This window comes from Lytechinus variegatus, chromosome 5 (genome assembly GCF_018143015.1).
Source record: "Lytechinus variegatus isolate NC3 chromosome 5, Lvar_3.0, whole genome shotgun sequence".
NCBI classification, from domain to species: domain Eukaryota; kingdom Metazoa; phylum Echinodermata; class Echinoidea; order Temnopleuroida; family Toxopneustidae; genus Lytechinus; species Lytechinus variegatus.
Genome location: NC_054744.1, coordinates 33499037 through 33519275, shown reverse-complemented (window position 1 = coordinate 33519275; position 20239 = coordinate 33499037). Strand labels below are relative to the sequence as shown.

The following is a 20239-nucleotide window of genomic DNA, read 5'->3' as shown; positions in this document are numbered from 1 at the left end:
TGACACCTGATCGAAGAATTTCTTGGTAACATTAAGCTTCATGAACTAGATCCATTTACTTTCAGACTTACGATGATACTTCGAAAAATAAACATTAACTAAGATTTCAATGTTGATACCTACACCTGGTCAAACTTTTTTGACCCTGAGCTTTGATGGTCATGTGACTTGAAACCCAAGGAGGATGATCAGTGATAACTGTTTACCATCATATCCAAGTTTCATGATTAAATTATGATGATATTAAAAGAAAAATCAATGGTGACGACGCCATCGCCTCTTCCGCCGTCAGTAAAACGGCGCCTGTAGTCTCGCTGTTCTATGCAGTCGAGACAAAAATGGGAAACACTTGAAATTCATTGATGCAATTAGATCAGGGGAGCGTTTCATGAAAGGACTTGTCAGAAGTTTTATCCGACAAGCACTGGTTAATCCGACAGTTACTATGGTAACAGTGCCTCTCAGCCAATCTTAATCAAGGAAAGTGGTCAGAGCTGACAGCTTGTTGGACGAAAATGTTGATGAAACGCTCCCCTGATCAGAATGTATAGCGACGAACATGACCAAGATGTTCACAATTAGGCACAATTACAGCTTCATTTGACAAAATAGCATAATTTTTCATGTTCAGTCGCCAATCCTCCTCGCACACGTACATGTATAATTGCCACTTCTATTCAGATATACAGTACTCGACCGTCAGTCAAAAATTCCCAATTTTCCTGGTGTAGATACCGAAATTTCTTACAAACTGGATTGCTCTATCGTAGGCATTTAACTGTGTTTTAAGTTCAAAATGCTGGTTTGTAATGTTGCCTAGTACTGCGGTCGTATAATAGATAGATCAACACAAGTTTTGTGGTAAAGTAAGGTCAAAACGCTCATCAAGTTATAACTTTTGCCAAATTATTATTACTTATTTGAGGAACTGCCTCATTCAGCAGTTTCAGGGGGTCGAAAGTAGATTAAGACAATTAGTACAAACCTGAATCTATTATCTAAAAAGACCCATTTTCATTTTGTTTGTTTGCCATGTTCCCGCTGAAGGCCAACTTTCCATGCCTGTCGATCCGATAAATCTTTCACCATCGCCACAGTAATTGCTATTGTTATCATCATTATTATTACACCCCCCAAAAAAAATACAATTCAGCATAAACAATACAAAATAAGAAATATCAACCATTGGAATGCCAGGGACAGAAGAAGTTAACGAAATTTCTGTGGCATAATATAACGCCTCCTGCCCCAATTCACGAAATATATCAATAAGTAAACACTGATTATGTACTCGTAATCATGGTAATGTAAAGGAATATAGCATGTGAAAGGAGTATTCGAAAACAATATGGAATTTCTAGTCTCTTAGCTGATTGCTTGAGGAATGAAAAATCATCTTTGGTCAATAATAAAGTTATAGTGGGCAGCCATGTGGAAAACTGATTACCAACAAAAAAAGATTTTATTATGGCTGAATTAAGGGACATCAGAAATGTCCCGTACGACACTCAACATTTCCACCTTTAATTCACCCATGGACAGCATATTTTTGTTTGTTGTCATTTTCTCATCATGTCTACCCAGTAGTACTCTATTATTACCACAAAACAAATTGAAGTTTTTCTTTTGTTTGGACAATAAATACAAACATTTTGCGAAAATAGCTGATTTTTCTAGCATGGAATCGCCTTATACGGTGTACATCAATTTTAATTTAGAAGTATATGAGTCCCTCTCCCTATAATGAAGGCGTCTTGAAAAAATCATAAACTTCGATCTACGACTACACTTTGATCAGGGCCGTCGATCCAATTTGGGGGGGGGGGCAAAATCATTCACGTTCCAAAGGTGCTCGCTCGTACAAAACACCCACCCACACACACACACAAATACGTATACATATAGTGCGAGTGCCGAGAGTTAGCTGAAATTTCTTTATATTCTGACCTTAAAACTTGATATTCTAAGCATTGTTGGTACCAATGATTAAGATTTGTATCTAAAAGAAGAATAGACATGATAGATGCGAGCGCGAAGCGCGAGCTGAAATTTTGATATTTCGATCTGAAAAAATGACAGGTTAATGGACGTTTTTGATAAAGAACAAGATATATATCCAACAAAAGATGATTGCAAATCGAAGCAGGAGTTCTTTTGAGGCTTAGAGCTGAAAACGGGACATTTACATTCACCTATTTAATCATGAAAAATTACGGGTTTTTGCTACAGAAATGATGCGAGCGCGAAGCGCGAGCTGAACATTTTTATATTCCAATCTGAAAAGCGGACATTTTGAGCACGATTTTGAATAAAGAACGAGTAGTGTATCTCAATCTCGCTTGCTGAACATTACAATCTTGTTTTTGTAATGCATATCCAGAATTATAGGGGGGGGGGGCAAAATGAGGTATGTTTGCCCCCCCCAAATATTTTCATTGGTGGGGCGATCGCCCCCCCTGCTCCCCCCAGGATCGACGCCTCTGTTGGAGAAAGTATCTTGGCATTGGAGAACTAAAACTAGAATAGACCTGCCACGCATAAAACCGACAATCGAACTGATGGTGAATAGCCGTTAATTGGAGCACCAGGAAATTTGGTAGCCTCGTATGGTTCGCAAATTCAACGCGGAATATTTTGTTTGAATGGGATAACGGGGGGAAACAATCATTAATGAATCGTTCGATCGTGACTGAATTCCTAAAGTCCATCCTGACAAAAATTGGTTTATAATTGGTGATGGTTATATCGAAGACTGAGCAGTCTTGGAGCTACCTTGCGGTAAAGAGACGGAAGTTGGAGGTTGATCATCATGACCGTTACCGGGTACAGAGTGCTCTGATGAGTCGGTAGACTGATTGATGGATCCAGCAGGAGCAGCAGGAGCAGCAGAATCTTGTTTCTGTGCTTGGCCTTGGTTTGGAACCTGCTGAACTGGTTCCGATACGCAGCACATGAGACAGGAGAGCCATCTGTAGAACGATTGCCCACAAGAAGCTTCAGGAAGCGGGAATTCGCCTAGGATAATAAAGATATATATGGAGATAGATCTATTTAAGACGATTGAAATGATTATGTTTGTTTTTTAAAGGGTTTATGTATAGTATACCGATGATGAAGGCTTAGAGGTGGATCGGGTATGATAATGATAGTTCTACCATGAATAAAAATGAGTACATTTTGCATTTACTGTCTTATAGGCATTTCGCCCTCTCCCGTGACTCGTGTCACTACTGCTGCTTCTTCTACTATTGCAGTATGTATTTATTTTCCGAGCGGGGGGGGGGGGGGGGGGGTTGCAAGACAAAAACAGATTTTGACGAAACTCATTGGAGTAAAGTGATTTCAAGCACACTTTTGTTAAAGCTAGTAATATTTTTCTTAAAAAATTTTTTTTTTTTTATTTCGGGGGGGGGGGGGGGTGGGGCTTTTGCGATTAGATGGATATGAACAGTCAATCCCTTACTGAAAATGTGTTGTTATTTGGTTGGTCGAAGGCCCTTCACGTCACTAATGATAATTTTACCAGATAAATGAAATTCATCGGATATCAAAATAGTTCGTGACATCGGAGTACAATAGATTTCTTTGTGATTATTATTTTTTTTTACTATTTTGCGTCCGACTGAAAACCACTCAATCATTTGGGCACAGCGCGCGACGGACTGCCTCCACCGAGTTAGTCTTGTGATGCAACGGCGCTCGACGCAGGGGTCTGCTGAGAGATGAGCGCAGCGTATTACTATCCTCATTCGTGCCCTGTGTCACATAAAGCCTCCACGCTTTCTTTCCATTTTTGGCGGTATCTAGCACAGCCACTGGTCTAACTGGCGAATCGGGAACGAATTATCCTTAATTTGTAGTTGAAAACCTCTTTTTTATTTTTTGTTTTGCTTGTCAAATTAGGTTAATTCATAACCGGTAAGTGGAATTATTAGAAGATCGATCTCATTAGTACAGCCGCCGCGCAACACCAAACCACCCAGATCGAGCTATACTTGGGAGCCGACGGTAGCCGCGCGCAGTCTATTCAGGAACCGGATAGCTTAGCATGGTATGCAAATTTTGCTTAAATTAGAGCTAGGCCGATCTAGTTTTTTTTCCAGATCATGGAGATGGGCCAACTAGGATTACCAATATTTTTCGTTCAAACTTTAATTAATTAAAACCAACCTCGATATGTCCACTATACTTTCTCAAACCCGATATATTTTTTTGATATAAACGGTGCATTACCTGTCTGGGCGTACTCTCTAAGATCCTTTTCGAGTTTCAGAAGTTTGTCTTGGGTGTTGTTCTTTGCTTTTCCACCAGCTGTGAGAGAACTCCCTCCTAATTTCCCTGCAGCTGCAAACACCAAAGGTACTGCTGTGACAACGTACTCAACAAATGAAGAAACATGAGTTGTTCTGTCAATGAAGACAACAATGAGAGCGACGATGACAAGAAAGACTATTCCGATGATGATGTGCTTGATAGTATTAAAGACGTGACTGTACAAAGGTAGCCATTTTCGGATAATGTCACGGAGGAGACTGGACTTTATCGTGAATTGTAGTTGCGGAGATCCGTCACCTGTCTGCTGAAAGATTTTGTTTTGCAAACTGTCATCCCGGTCCACTTTTGTGCCGACAGAGTGGATCTTGCTGAAGAGGTGTTGGTAGCTGTCGAAAAACTGAATTATGCTAGCTACAAAGAAAAATGCACCAAGGATGACATTGAGCCAGACGGGGCTTCCATACCTAATATTTATGGCTATTCCAATTGAGGTTAAAACTATGATCTCTACCAAGAGCATCGCTGTCGCAGAGAACCGGAAAAAGCAGAAAATTCCCACAGCAATGTAGTATAGAAGCCTCATCTTCTTACTCTTCCAGTTGTATTGTTCCTCAGTGAATTGTCCTTGGGTACCATCGTTACTGAGGCGGTACTTGTAAATAAAGTACAAGAAAACTACAGCTCCATCAATGTATAATATGTTGGCTAATCCGAAATCAAGACCCCATGCATTGGTTCGGGTGAACATCTCCCCACGCTGGAAACTTCTGTAAGCGTATTCATCAACTCGGGTGACATACCACAGGAAAGCTACAAAGTAAATGATGAATGGTACAGCATAAACCAAGGCCCAGTACGTCATGTTGAACATTTTGTGATGCCGTGTGTTATTTGAAGCAAGCATGAGCAACACGGGTGGGATAAGATTGATTCGTAAGATGTTGACTGACTCTCCAGAGCCTTCATCCTGGTAATTGAAATCTCTGGAGTAGATCCTCCACAATCCCCAGATGAGGGTCAACAAGAGCAATATGTAAGTAATCCCAAAAGAAATAGTAACGATAGTACATCCAATTGTAAACGAAGGGTAAACTATACAGTTGTCCTGATCACATGTCTCTATATTCATGATATTCCAACATTCGTAATAGCTGCTCGATTGCAAATCGAAGAGACTATAACCAGGGATCAATGTAGCCCCAAACAACGGTGAACTTGAATACCTCTCTTTACACAAGACGTCATCCTTGACATCCTGTAAAGCACCGCCTGTATTCTTCAACTGACGCCTAACTTGACGTAGCACTTTGGACAATGTATATCCCAAGCAACCATCGGAATACGATTCGTTTAATGCTCCAGTGTTGTTAATTGTGACGTTGACCCAGTGAAACCCGTAATTCAAAGTGTTCAGAGACAAAGACTGGTTGTCGTAGGGGAAATGGAGTAAGGTTTTTCCCCTGCCACCCAGCCCCCAGTGCCAGACCGATGGGTTACTCTGCTCTGAATTGTCTGGTAGGTTGTCATCAATAAACACGAGATTGATTCGGACTAGGCTAACATAATCGTTAGTTACATTAAGTCTTGAGATGATTCCCTGCACCGTGCCATCAAAAATGTTTAGCTCTTTGGTGCACGGTAAGTCCATCTTTGTGTCATTTTGGATGAACAGCGAGTCGTTGTCCAACGAAAAACGGCGATATCTGGCAGAATCCTCATTTAGGTCCAGAGACGTCCCCTTGTGTTGCGTTGAGAGCAGTACCAGAAGCAAGGAGAGAAGAAATAACAGAGGGATGCCTACCATCAATTTCCTGTTGATGTTTGATTGTTTTTGGTGAGCCATTCTGGGTATCTTGGCAATCTACAAATATTAAAAAAAAATCAATACTAAAATTATGTTTATTTTTAATACCGGGATTCCTTCAATAGGTACACTCATTTTGGTTTTTTTTTCGAGAAATAGTCCTATTTCGTTTTCAACTTCATGAATTTAGTCTAGTTGAATTGGTTTTCTGTTTCTTTTGAGATGTTAATTCACGTTAATTTTGAGGTCATGTGGGCCTTCTCATACATTGCTCGCTCGTAGCCCGGCTCCACATCACACCACTTTTGCTATCACATGAACAGTGCTATGACTCATAAGTATACACTAAATACTAGCAAAATAAAAACATGATAATTGTTTTCAAGTAGCGGCTCCAAAATGAAAAAAATAAGATTTCTAAAAGGGAAATTGAGTGAGTATCCAATTTTAAGTATATAGGTGTCATACTCGATGAAAAAAATGATACGAAAGACGCATAGACCACATAGCTGAAAAAAGATTTTAAGAAAAATTTGATTTCAACGGCAATCTGCAAAGCTTTATATCCCGGATGACGTTTTACACTACTCTGTAATGCTTTGCTCATGCCCTAATTTGATTATTGTGACGTAGTTTGGTCTAATATTTCACTCGGTTTCCTTTAGAGACTATCTAAATTGCTAATAGAATGGCAAGAATGATCTTAGGGACCCATCCGCGAACTCCTTTGCTTTCTGTCCTGTAATAGAGAGATTTCTTTTCCAGACGGCATTTCCATCGAATGTATGAAGTATTTAAATGTGTTAACTGTATTGCTCCCCATATTTAAGTGAAGGATTCATTCAACCTAACTATGATATAAGGACTGCATCTCTCCAGGTAAACAGTGCTCAAGTGGCAAGAGGACTTGTAATAAATCGGGACCACGGAGTGGAATAATCTTAGGAAAGATCAACGCCAGGCAATATTCCGCAACTCATTCCGTGCCTCATTAAACGAATGAAAATTGTTAAGCCTTGCAATGCAAGAGGCACAACAATTAATAGTTTATATATATTCTACTTGGGCAAAATTACTCCAATTCTACTCATTACTCATTCCTCAACATGTACTCAAATTATTTCTTAATCACTTGAACAATACTCTGTTACCAGTCATCCTTTCGTTTCCTGTTAAATCGTATATAGCGGTTTCCGATTGGCATAACCGTCCCTTTTGTCTTAACTTTACAGTAAGCGATTTTTGCAATTCAATGTTGATCTTTTATATGATTATATTTTAAAGTTTATCAATTTATTTTTTAAATCAATAATGTTATACCTGTATATTCCATTTTGATTGATATATTCTTTGTAAATATTGCAGAACTTGATTTTTTTTATCCCAGGGCCCTCAAGGACAGCAGTTTATGTATCTGAGGCCATCCTGGTTGATTAAAACTGAAGATAATAAATGAATTGATAAATGAATAAAAAAATAAATAAATATTTAATATTTTGCCGAGGACGAGATGACACAGAGAGAATTGTTTTAGCGGCAGCGTGGCATTTGACACCCATTACTTCCTTTTCAATTTGGCAACGCTCAAGTTTATGATCAATATGGCACCCCTACACGTTTAAGATCAGTTCAGTTGACATTGCCCCCCCCCCATATATTCGGCATTATAACGCATTTTCCCCCGAATTTCTCCCAATGTCTTTCTCTCTACAAACTATAATCGTTTTTCGCTTCTTTTTTCTTCCCCTTTTCCTTTTTCATCTTTCCCTTTTTACATTCACTTTTTTCGCCCCCGCCCCCTTTCGCACCAACCTTTTATTTCGCCTATCCGGTTAAAATGGCCCCGTTGTCCCTTCCCATGGATACACGCATGATGCTCCCACGCATTTCCGTAAATCACTGTGTCATCTATGCTGTCTGTGATATTATCAGGGTATTGCAGGGGAAAGAGAGAGTCAGCTTTCGATTAACCATGTTCACGGAATGATACATGTATATCACCTTCTTGCGGTAAACCATATAGCCAACTTCCGCCATCCAGCAAATATCCGGGAGTGTTTTTGTTTTTCAAGGGGGAGGAGGGAAGGGGTACTCGGGTTTGGAACGGGTAGGGGAGTGTGGCCCCAAACTGATACCATAGTTGACCTATACAGTTATGCTAACGTTAAGCGATTTATTCAGTTATAATGGGGATGTAAAAGTTCTTGGACGATCGTCGCTTTCATGAAACATACTAGTGCTGAATTTGGCATCCAACTCTATTCTACAGCCTAGAAAATAACATAAATAATTTTCCTGACATGTATGAATGGTTTATATTAAAGGTATACCCAATCTGTACCAGAACTGGAGTACGTCCCGCAATACATGGATGAACGTTCTCTTATTGTAATTGCTGATCCACCCCCACTTCGTCTACGACATGTTTCATCTGATCCCACATGGTCTAATCTTAGTTTGTCTACAACTACTTCGTCTATACTGGTCTGACATTCAATTCAATTCAAATAAACATTTTCTTCCATTACATTTCATTTTTCATAAACATTAACTAATAAAAAATTGTAATGAAAAATATTAATATGTACATGTTGGGTTTAAAGAAGAAGGCGTATACCCTAAAAACTGAGGCTTGTGTCGGGATACGCCTATGGACAAAAATACAATACAATTCAGCCCAGATGTTACTTGTTTGTTTTACATGATAACCATTTGGTATAATGTCCACATGATCTACTCCACCTAGTCTATCATGCTTTAATAGGTGAACTGCTTTATGAACCATATTGTTAGTAGACGAAGTGGAAATTAGACCATCAGGGCGTTAGACGAAATGAGAATTAGAGTGAATAAGTGGGTATAAGAGCAAGTGTAGATCGTATATGGCAATTTATCCCAACGATTGAGGAAAAATGAATATAAACCACATGTATGTTTAACTAACAATAGTTAACTATACAATTTAGAAATTGTATAGGCCTACATAATATGGGCTAAGGGGGAAATATCATACTACTATTATATCATGTAACAGAAGTAATCATGTAAAAAAATGAAACTTACCACCAATTTACGTTGGACATCTAAGTGGATGAAACGAATACCTTTGTTACTGCATTAGAGATGGGCAGGCAAATTGCGACGCGTGAAAATACGGCAGATTTTTAAAGACAGACAGACTCTAAAACGATATACTTTCGATGTCAGGCCAATGGAAAGTCTAGTTGATTCTACATACGTGTTTAAGTGTGCAGTTAATGACCTCTATCAAAACCAAATTCACATGACTACTTTCAGGAAGTTTATGACAACGGTACAGCCGTACCGGAAAACCGAGAGGCGGAACCAGGACTTTAAAAAATGGTAGGCTTATCACAGTCCAACCTCATAATCGTGAACATCATTTACCACAAGGAAGGATCACCAGTCATTCTTATAGTCGCTCTTAACTTACGAACAGCTTCATGAAACGACCCCCATCCACTGCGAATATATTCAAGTGTACGAATTTTAATGCACAATCACGACCATACGTCGATCGAGGGGTTGTGTTCATTAATAATAGTCTTTATCGATATATTAAAAAAAGCAATTTATGCAAAAGGCTGAATTGCAAATGCACAAAGTAAGCGATTCTTGAAAAGCTGTTGGGTACAGCATACTGTGAAAAAGTGTAACTATTTGTGATTTACAAAATAACACTACATCCTCTATGGAGGACGCGATCTTGCAAAAGGATATACTCAAAACGTGATAACGCATCGTGACGTGATTTCGTTACGTTGCAAATGATTTATAGTATCAAAAGCCTTATCAAAATCAATGAACATTCTTTACTGTCATTCTTCTTGAATCTGTATATTGTGCAACTTGTTTAATCAAATTTATAAGTTAAAACTTTGTGTTATATCCATTTCTTAAGCAACATTGCTGTTTAAATAATATTTCATTTTTATCCAAGAATTTTATCAATCGTGCATTTAAACTATTTTTTTTATATATTATAATCTACTAATCGGAGGTAAAACAATGTATATCTATAAATTGCAAAGCAACTTTCGTTTAAATATATTTTTTTACTGATTCTCAATTTGTCTTGGAAAATACCTGTGGTGATGATTGGGTAAAAGATGAACTGAATATACATACATGTAAGAATTGAATATATACCCATGTATATTATATTTAAAAGCCCGCGAATAAGATCCAAAGTATAAACTATAGTGGTCGAATTTATATTTCATCATACGCACATGCTTTAGATTGATCTGTAATTATTAGAAGTATAAACAGTAAAAAAAAAGATAAATACGAAGAGTTCCTTACGTCAATCGATAAGATTACCGTAGAACTTTCATGAATTAAAGATTTAAAAAAAGGTGTGGTAACGATCATGAAATGAGTTCAAACAGAATCCAAGGCGTGTATGCATGTATAAATAGAAAAATATGTGCCAAATAGCTCTGGGAGAAAAAGCGTAATTGCTGAGATTGGAGCAAAATTATCGATTTTGAGGTAAGATTTCATGTCGTTGCAACAACTGTCTTTTACCTGTAATTGATGGATATTTTTGCATCCGAGTGTATTATTTTTTTTCGAATCCTTCTTTGTGCCAAATTTTTGTTCATAATGCAGGTGTGTTGCTTTCTCCAATTCCGTTGTTACTTGATTTCTGTATTTACTTTATATTTTTCGAAGCAATCATTAATGAAATTGATTTTTTTTACTTAAGAAAAAAGTAGATGATTTTTTCGAATTGAAACGTTTAATATAACGCGTATCCCCCCTTTTTTTTGGGGGGGGAGGGGGTGGTTGAACATATTTTGATATGCCTTATTATCATGTTTGTGGTTATATATGAACAATACTGTTCAGTATTGTTTTTTATTGCATTTGTGAAAAAATTAAAATGATATGATTTGTTTTTATCTTCACACTTGAAATAATGGCAACATACTTTCCACTTTCCACTGTTGGATAATGTATGTTGGTAAACAAATATATATATTCTTGGCAATTATCCAATTAAGCAAATTTATTACCCAATTATTAGTTTTTATTACCCAATTTGGACAGATTTTTACCAATAGTTGTGTAGACAGCATATTGCCTAGGGTTGGTTAAGTTTTTTCCCCTACTATTTTCAGAGTGTTGTCATCATTATGATCTGTTGAGTTGAATCTTTTGTTTTGATGCCAACCCTTTAATGTCATGATTCATATCAATGCACGTTGAATCGGATTGAATTGTACAATGTTCTGGGAGGTAAATGTCCACCAGGCCCCGTAGCCAGGGAATTCAATTAGGGGAAAAAATGTATTACTGCATCAGCACACAGTACAAACATTGGTACAAAAGACAAAGCTGTAATTCTGAAGTTTATTAGTTCCAATTTTGCAAACTATTTATATTACATTTTTGTTAATCTCATATTACTTCCTGCTAAGTAGCAATTTAATACAATAGAAAACTGCATAGACTACATATCAAACGTTGCTAAACTCTTCAACAAATACATACTGTGATACATGGGGGATGTTTCATCCACGAATTAAGAATTGTGTAGGTCCTATTGTCTGCAGCCGTGGGGAAATGGTCGTGTCGCTCTGTCTAAAGTGATGCAAAACCATGAAAACTCTCTTGAAATCACCCCGCATGCATCGACAAGTTATCTGCCAACATCTAATTATTATCACTATCATCAGCATCATCATCATCATCATTATTATTGTTTTTATTTTTTTATTTTTACTTTTTTATCTTTTTGCTTTTCATACACTCTAAAAAGAATCTCTGTTCAGAATTGAATCCGAAATCAGTCAGATGTGGCAACTCATCTTCCCGAGTAAAAAAGAAAAAAAAATGACCAGGAATACACGATCCGATGTGACTTTTTGGGGGGTTCAGATCTGGCCGTCACTGTGCCATCACATCAGACATGGAGTGCTTCCCCTAATGGATTCTGGATAGATCAATAACTTTTTAAAGAGAATGAACCCCTTGGAACACGTTGGCTCGTGTTAAAGAAGCAAATTTGAAGAATAAGATGTTTCAGTGAAATCTGACAAGCAATAGGAAAATTATAAGCACTTGAATATTGAGAAGGCTGCGATATATTATGCTATTAAAAAAGATCCTCCCCTTGGAAATGTGAACAAGGTGTATGATGTCTCAAGTGAAACAACTCTCCACTTTTGGACACTAAACATTTACCCCATTTTTATGATAAGGCAAAAATAATCCATGTTGTGAAACTTGTAATACATATTCTGCATTTGAACAAAGTTCAATTGGTCTCAGGCGTCCCATTTTACTTTAAGAGTGTAACTTTTAGGAATATGTAATACAAATCTCAAGGAAAAATTGTTTTGGATCAGAGGATATAAATCATTGATATGTAGAAAGCGGCATATTCATGTTTCCCTTATCTCATTTATGCGAAAAAAATCCGAAAGATCTGTCTCGTAGATAGGCTCTAAAAGTAAAATGAAAACTAATGAAGTTCAGGCCAGTTAATCAACTTTTCACAGTTATACTTTGGTGTCTATGTACATGATTTAAAATTTTAAAAATTTAAAATTTTGGAATGAATAAATTCGTTATCAATCAATCAATCAATCAATCAATCAATCAATCATGATTTAGGCCACTATGCAAAAAGAAAATGTTCGTAAGCGTACGGTTTTTAAAAATTTAAAATTTAAAAATTTAAAAAATAGGCTCTTACAGTAAAATGAAAACTAATGAAGTTCATGCCAGTTAATCAACTTTGCACAGTTATATTTTGGTGTCTATGTATATGATTTAGGCAACATATGCAAAAAGAAAATGTTCGTAAGCGTACACCTTTTAAAACTTGTTTTAAAATTTAAAATTCACTAAAATTGACAATAACGAAACCAATTCTAAGTCGACCGATGATATGCTCATCGGAATTAACGTTAAAATTTTGATCGGTTTGGCCTGTATAGCCATGGCATCAGACAGCATGACACAGGAAAAAATGGTGCCCCTCTTAGAACTTACGGAATAGGATTGTCATAACCCATTAACGAAATATCAAGTTAAGGTCAGTATTATACCTCTTAATTTGTGTACTTCATATTTGAAAAAAATACGATGAAAAGATCACGGAAACTATACCTTAAAAGGTTAAAATCTACATTAAGAAAATAAACAATCAATAATGATGTGCTTTATCAAAAATCCACGTCATTTTCACCAATGTGCCAAGTTGTAGAGGAAAGTATACCACTGACAATAACGAGATACTCGAACTTACAACACCGTTGATTGTGATGTCTGTATCCTGTTGAGATGTTGCCATGGTTGCGGAATATATTTCGAAGTATTAGATTTAAAATTTTAATATTTTGATGTTTCTTGTTTATCCCTAAGATTATCTCAAATTCAAAAGTAGACTGTTACAAACATAACAAGTAGTAGGAACAATTTCAGCTCACACTACCAATGTTAGGCCTATGCTTTGCTACCTTGGTAGGATATCATCAAACGCATACAAACATGACAAAAATGAAATATTATTTTCCTGAGACTTCTTAACTATAAATAGGCCTACCACAATTTTTTTCATATACCGGGGTCCTTATCATTCGTGTTAACGTATATCAAAGTGATATGCACTCTGCTGCCAGGTGATTACTCAAAACTTATAAAAATCCCTTGAAGGGCCTTACAGCAATAAACGAATTTACATGAAAAACAAACAAAAATCACACGAATGCTTCGGCAATTCTTCCCCGAGTCCGGCCCATATTTTGATCTTGAGGTTCGTCTCGAATATATTGATTCTGCGTCCGCCAAGGATCAGCAAGTGGTGCTTGTCCATAACCTAATGAAGAATCGTAATATGTGCTTGCGTCAGGAGACGTCATTCTATTCGACAGAAGCGACGCACTTTCGCCGCGTTCCGAAGTTGGCGTCGAATCATACCTCAACCGCGGCGCCGAAGACCGTGGACTACCCAAGGGCAGTATAATGCGAGCCGGTGATGTTGTAACCGGGTTGGCCATTACCGCCGCAGTTTTACCGCTTCGCCTGTCATTAGCTGAAGGGAGAGTATCATACTTAACTCGCGACGTCGGTGACGCTGAGCTGTATGAGGTCGGTATATTGCTTCTTGACAACGTCGAAAAGTTCCTTGATGTCGGCGACGTTGAATGTTGCCTGTTTTTCTCTAAAGTTGGTGACGTGCTGTGTTTTACCTTTCCTGACGGCGACCGCGGACTGCAGGGCGCAGGTAGTGCGTTATTGTCTGATGCGCTATAGTTGGATATTATAGGTAAATCTTCAAATAGTCTACTAGGATGTGTCCTTGTAACTGGAGAATTGCTTTGAATAGGTTCAACCTCCCGAAATCCGGATACTGCAATATCGTAGGATGGAGGTGGTGGCACTGACGATAAAAAAGATAATCAATGGGTTTGTTATTTCCCTCTATCTATTAATCTACAATGTATCTATTTGCAGATCTCTCTTTATACCAATCCATCTTAATCATCTTCCAATATATCTATCAACATTTCTATCTAATATTCTTAGCTGCTAATATGCATCTGTTCCTAATCTATAATCAATAGTTAAAACTATTGCACATGCTCATTCTCTTCTCTTGCACTTGTGCAGCTTCTTTAATAGATGCGTTAATATGCGCGCCTTCCTTAAGGTTACATCCCTAAATAAGTACAAAATGTTTTTTTTTTAGTGTGGTCGTACCCATTCGTTTGACTTCTGACTGGTGGGTGACGGCCATGTTGACTGATGGCCTTCGATTGGTATTAATTGCAGCAATGGTCCCGATGGATATAGGCAACTTCAAAGTACACGCCGGAGTCTCGAACCCTACAACCGCTGAAATCTATTTGTAACATGGATGAGAAAAAATATAGATGTCATATATGATTTCATTGAATTAGAGAAGACTAAAAAATGTCTTCAATATGTTCAAACTTGTATTATGATAGTAAATACAGCGCCAACGAGAACGATAGCTTTCAATAATCTGAATACAGTAGTTTGAAGTGAATTTAAATTGTCGGTCATAATGTGCATGTGTCAGTAAGTTTGTTTGGAAAGCTTTCAATTAATGTAACTTCTGAAGGTTTCCTTGGCAAAGAAGAATAGTGTAGTAGGTTTCACGGTACACCATGTATCTTTCTTGGGCAAGTGTTGGTTCAATTAATATTGATCGTCCGACACCTCTTCTCTGTTTTGATTGGGTAAGAACGGGAAAGCCCATGATAAATTTTAAAGGGAGAAGCAAGACGACCTAACGGTGACTGTTATGTTTAGCTGACACTATTTTCGATTCATTCTCTGTCCTTTTCTTCTTATATTCCTCCGGAGGGGGAGGGGGAGTTGGATTATGCACGAAAAATGGCAATGTGGGTATGTGTGAAGACCACTTTTTTATGACTTGCCATTTGTTCGAAAACATATCATTGTCAACCTTGTTGCGTAGACCAACTCATTTTACTCGTTCCTAAGCCCCTCGTGTCAGCCGTCAGTTCTCCTGACCCCATTTCATGTTTAATTCCATTTTCCAAGCACACCAATTTGTAGAGGGCCAGTTCTTAAGCTCCTCATTCAATACGCAACTTCCGTTTTTAAAGGACAAGTCTATCTAAACAAAAAGTTGATCTAAATAAAAAGAAAAAAATCCAACAAGCATAACACTGGAGACTTCATCAAAATCGGATGTAAAATAAGAAAGTTATGACATTTTAAAGTTTCACTTAATTTCACAAAACAATTATCTGCACATCCTGGCTGGTATGCAAATAAGGAAAATATGACGTCATCCACTCACTATTTATTTTGTATTTTATTACATGAAATATGAAATATTTAATTTTTCTCCTCATTTTCAAGTGATACGATTAATTCCTCCCTGAACATGTAGAATTAGCATTGTTAATACTATATGGTTCAGTCAGATTGGTCCTTATTGTAAAAAAAAACAAGAACAAAAGAAATAGTGAGTGGTGGACATCATCGACTGAGTTGTGCATATCACTGTTTTGTCAGTAATAAGCGAAACTTTAAAATGTCAAAACTTTCTTATTTTAAATCAGATTTTGATGAAATTCTGAGCACTATGCTAGTTTGATTTTCCTCCATTTATTCAAGTCAGCATTTTCCTGGGGTAGACTTGAACTTTAACGGTATGGTTTCAGGTTTGGGGGTCAAACACCCTTTTTCCTAATACGTGCCCCGGACTTTTTTCCCTTTTCTCTTTGTTCATGTTTTTAGCGTAGTCTGTCGGGATACAGTTGGTAAAAGCGTCTGCAGGATCAGAGCGTAACAACTGATCCAACCAACCACAACTATGGAAAGCCAGCAACGTCAACATAACAAACGCGTTTGTTCAAAATATTCTATAAATTTGATGAATATTCATAAATTCATGGTTTTCTTTAATAGAAAGAAAACAGTGTGCTTCAATTTGTTTTCAAGGGACATTGTGCAAATTTTCCTTAAAAAAATTATTACAATGATGGATTTCCATTTACTTGATGTTGATCGGATCAATCCTAACTCTTTGTAAGACGAGGCCCTGGGGCCGTTGCAGAAAGAGTTGCAATCAAACGCAACTAAAAAAAAAACTTGCCTAACTTGATTTTCAGCCAATGAAACACCCGTATTCGTACTTGCGCTTGATATTTTGACTTGCGTTTAAACGCAACTCTTTCTGCAACAGGCCCCAGATCGACCAAAGCTATTACGTTATTTCCAATGGTGTACTATCAGTAAGTTTAATCGTAAGTGTGACTTAGCATGTATCTGCAACAGGGCCCGATGCGTAGCAATAAGGGCATGACTGACCTGAAGCGAATACTCGAGGAAAATATTCGGGCACGTCTCGAAGGAGCAGGGGACGACAGGAGGGACCCTGAAAGCGGTGGGTTCGATCGCTTTTTTCTGGTACGACGGACATCCTTCCAGTTCAATCTCGACTATGTCGTCTCGGATTCTCTTGTCGTCCGTCCGCCAGCCAGACTTGGAGAAGAAGGTCAGTGTCTGGATCGTATAAATTAAAATTTCTTTTCAAAATGACAATGTTACAATAGCCGTAATTCTTAATGAAACTGGTCCCCTTAACCTTGAATAGCAATGGCACTACCGATAAGTCCCTTCAGACCACGTTTTAATTCCAATAATTTTCTGTGAGCCTTTAGTCTATCAGAGGTTTCATGTACCAATAGATTACAAATGAAATACTATAAAAACATTTTTTTTAAATTGCAAGTGATGAATTTAAACATAGAATGCGCTAAAATCTAAGTGGAATAGATAGGAATTCGGATTGCTCGCCCACTTCTCTCATAACTGCATCATCTTCTGAGGTAAAGCGCCTGGTTAGACACAATCAAGAAAGCTCGAGGCGCAATCTCGACACGGCATTTATTCCACTGAGCAAACCGTTTTACCGAAAAAAAATTGTGCTATAGGCACTATAGTCGGATCGTAACACCTTGGATGCCATCAAAATTAGTCTTCCATCTATTTACTGGCCTGTCGGATATCTGAGGAGGTACATTATATCGACGAATCTGTATTCCTCTATGGTCGACCGTTTTGTCGACAAGCAGAAAGGTTTTGAAAAAGTGAACACCTTCCCACAAGATCGTACCTTACTTTGTACCGCCTTACTATTATTTGTACCAACGACAAATCCATGTGAGAATAATAATAATAAAAGAAACACAACTAAAACGTTATGTCGGGAATACCTGCGTCAAGGTACAGGAGATGTAAGACACATCGTTGTTGCTCTGGTTATCAAGACACCCTGAGACCCACATAGACTCTCCTACCACATAACCTCGTTTATTTACATTGACGTCTAGTGTAATTGGACCAGTCTCACAACACAGGCAGCCCTCATTAACTGTCTTCTGATCTCCTATCGGAACCTTACAAGAAAAAAATATATGTATAAAATAAATAAGAGAGGTCTGTTGGAGAAAGAAGAGCAATCACACATAAAGTTTCAATAAAATTAGAAGCGTGTTAAAATGGCGGTTTGTTCATTATCTATTCCAAAAGACACGTTTAAGCGCAATTTTTGGCCCTGGTATATCAAAGAACTTTCTTTTGTAAACGAATATTACGATGTATTGCATAGCCCTAGCTTAGGGTATTGCAGCTGCTCCTAGAAATGTTAATTTTTTCATTTTATATTTCGCGATTGAAAAAAAAACTCCTTACAAGGGCGCAAGATGTGTTCTCTTGATCCTTTGATATAAATTTGAGACTAACAAACACAAGATACGATTCACAAAGTGCCTGGAAATTTATGTTTTTTCCTGACTCGTGAAACTACTTTCGTGTAATACTTTTTTTTACGCGTGTGATGATGAATGATTGGGTTGAGGTGATAGAGTCCCCCCCCCCAAAAAAAAAAAAACTACATGTACGCAGACACTTTCTACAATGCACCTTTGAAGACGCAAGTGAAAACAGCTGAGAGGTTTCGTCGAAGATTCGTTTGCCCAGAGTCCATGACGACACTGCTATTTTGATTCCCGGATTTTCGACAAGTGCTTCTTTGTTATTGAAGGGCTTTTGACAAACGATTCTCCGCGTTGTAGATAGTGTCTGCGTAGTTATTGCGAAAACTTCCTACTAAGACTTACGGTCGCCTGGACTACTCACCAGCACTTCGGGGATGATATTGAGGTCGACCACGGGTTTGATCTTGAAAGCCCTCTTTGCCGAATGGTCGTACTTCCGGGGGCGATCGATGACAGCTTTGACCATGTAGGAGACCTGAGCAAACTTGCAGTAGAGCTCTGGAGGTAGGCCGAGAGGTAGGCGGTAGCGGAACGGGAACTTGTGTTCACCGGCTGGAAGGATGTGACTCCGATCACATGCGTCATCTGAAAAAAAAAATATTGGGGTCCTATTCAGTGATTTTATTCATCAAGTTGCACTGTCTTAAAATAAACACCAAAAAAATCTGAAGTCTAAATCAGTGTTTCCACTCTTCAAATTGTGTTATGCTGATATAAAAACCTCAATCTGCTATACTAGTACCGTCATCTGAAAAGAAAGAAAAAAAGTCATCTTTAAGTATAAAGTCAAACGCAGTGCTTTTACAATTTAGTTGTGATCCTGAAATAAATAGCTTAAGATTCATGGAGTTATAGTCGAATATGTCAAATGGGCTATATACAGGGCCCTGGGAATGATTTTTGTTTCCAGGGGTGCTGATTTCAGTTTGGAAAGAAAAAAGGGGCTCTTTTACAAAATGAAGATCACTGTGGTTATATTTCTCAATTTTTGCACACCGTCCATAATTACAGGGGGTGCAGCTGCCTAAGGAGAAAAACGCATTAAGCACCACCACTAAAATATTGGGCTTCAGCACGCATAGCACCTCTGCTTCTCACACAGAAAAAACTGTGTTGTTAACCAGTGTACATAGAGGACCACACCAGTTATTTTACACCGGTGTTAGTTTTACACCTAAAGGTGTTATTACAACACCTATGGTTGTTACATTTACACTCTTTGGTGTTATGTTCAATCTCTAGGGTGTTACTTTAACACCTCAGGGTGTGATCCTCTATTAACACCAATTGGTGTCAGTTTTAACACCACAGTTTTTACAGTGACACGGACATGGCTACTACGAATGTCTATTTCCTTCCTTCTGTATTGAAATATTAGGAAAAATTCGAGCGACTTAGGGTCGTACATTTTCTTGATTTTATAAAAAAAAAAATTTTTCATATATTTTCATTTGTTTACTCCATTAATGGAATCCATAAATATCCTTTGTAACCTTTGAAAACTCCTAGAAATCGGGAGAAGTGAAATCAGTGATAGGGCTCCGACTGCAAAGTGTTAAGTTACTTGTAAGTAAATGATCACAAGGATCGTTTACACATTGGATTTCGTCAATCGTAGAATCAAATTCTTTGATCAAATGGATGATTTTTTTATTGTTTCATAATGAATTTAGTTATGCCAGTGAACAGTGGTGAAGGAGCAGTTGAGATAACTACGACCCAATGAGAATTGATTTTGAAATAAGAATAATAAAAAAAAGAGATGAAAATTATATGCCTAAAACGTTTTCCTGTAAGTGCATACGGAATTTCAGTCTATGCATGCCGTTCATGATTAAACGAA

General features: G+C 37.7%; 2 protein-coding genes across 3 annotated transcripts in view; both read right to left on the bottom strand.

The window, feature by feature from the left end:
- Positions 1-2418: 2418 nt before the first annotated feature.
- LOC121415966 lies at positions 2419-9406 on the bottom strand. 2 transcript variants are annotated; one of them, XM_041609378.1, is made up of 4 exons: positions 9143-9406; positions 7892-7996; positions 4234-6136; positions 2419-3015 (listed from the first exon to the last, which is right to left on the bottom strand). In XM_041609378.1, the coding sequence occupies exons 3-4, from the start codon at positions 6116-6118 to the stop codon at positions 2741-2743; spliced, it is 2160 nt and encodes a 719-aa protein (XP_041465312.1). In that variant the 5' UTR covers positions 6119-6136; positions 7892-7996; positions 9143-9406; the 3' UTR covers positions 2419-2740. The 2 variants fall into 2 exon arrangements, with proteins under 2 accessions (XP_041465312.1, XP_041465311.1); XM_041609377.1 differs by lacking the exon at positions 7892-7996.
- Positions 9407-11444: 2038 nt separating this feature from the next.
- LOC121415965 (arrestin domain-containing protein 4-like) overlaps positions 11445-20239 on the bottom strand; it is a 29712-nt gene continuing 20917 nt past the window's right edge. The window contains exons 3-7 of the mRNA XM_041609376.1: positions 18758-18981; positions 17833-18015; positions 16925-17119; positions 14816-14957; positions 11445-14495 (exon numbers count right to left, since the gene is read on the bottom strand). Coding sequence (XP_041465310.1) covers positions 13813-14495; positions 14816-14957; positions 16925-17119; positions 17833-18015; positions 18758-18981 — 1427 coding nt within the window. The 3' untranslated portion in view covers positions 11445-13812. The remainder of the gene's footprint in view (positions 14496-14815; positions 14958-16924; positions 17120-17832; positions 18016-18757; positions 18982-20239) is intronic.

Excerpts from the sequence above, each read along its gene's own strand:
- LOC121415966 (XM_041609378.1), bottom strand. The coding sequence starts at position 6,118 with ATGGCTCACCAAAAACAATCAAACATCAACAGGAAATTGATGGTAGGC. Across the intron at positions 3,016-4,233 it reads TAGAGAGTACGCCCAGACAG|GCGAATTCCCGCTTCCTGAA; the intron begins GTAATGCACCGT and ends TTATTATCCTAG.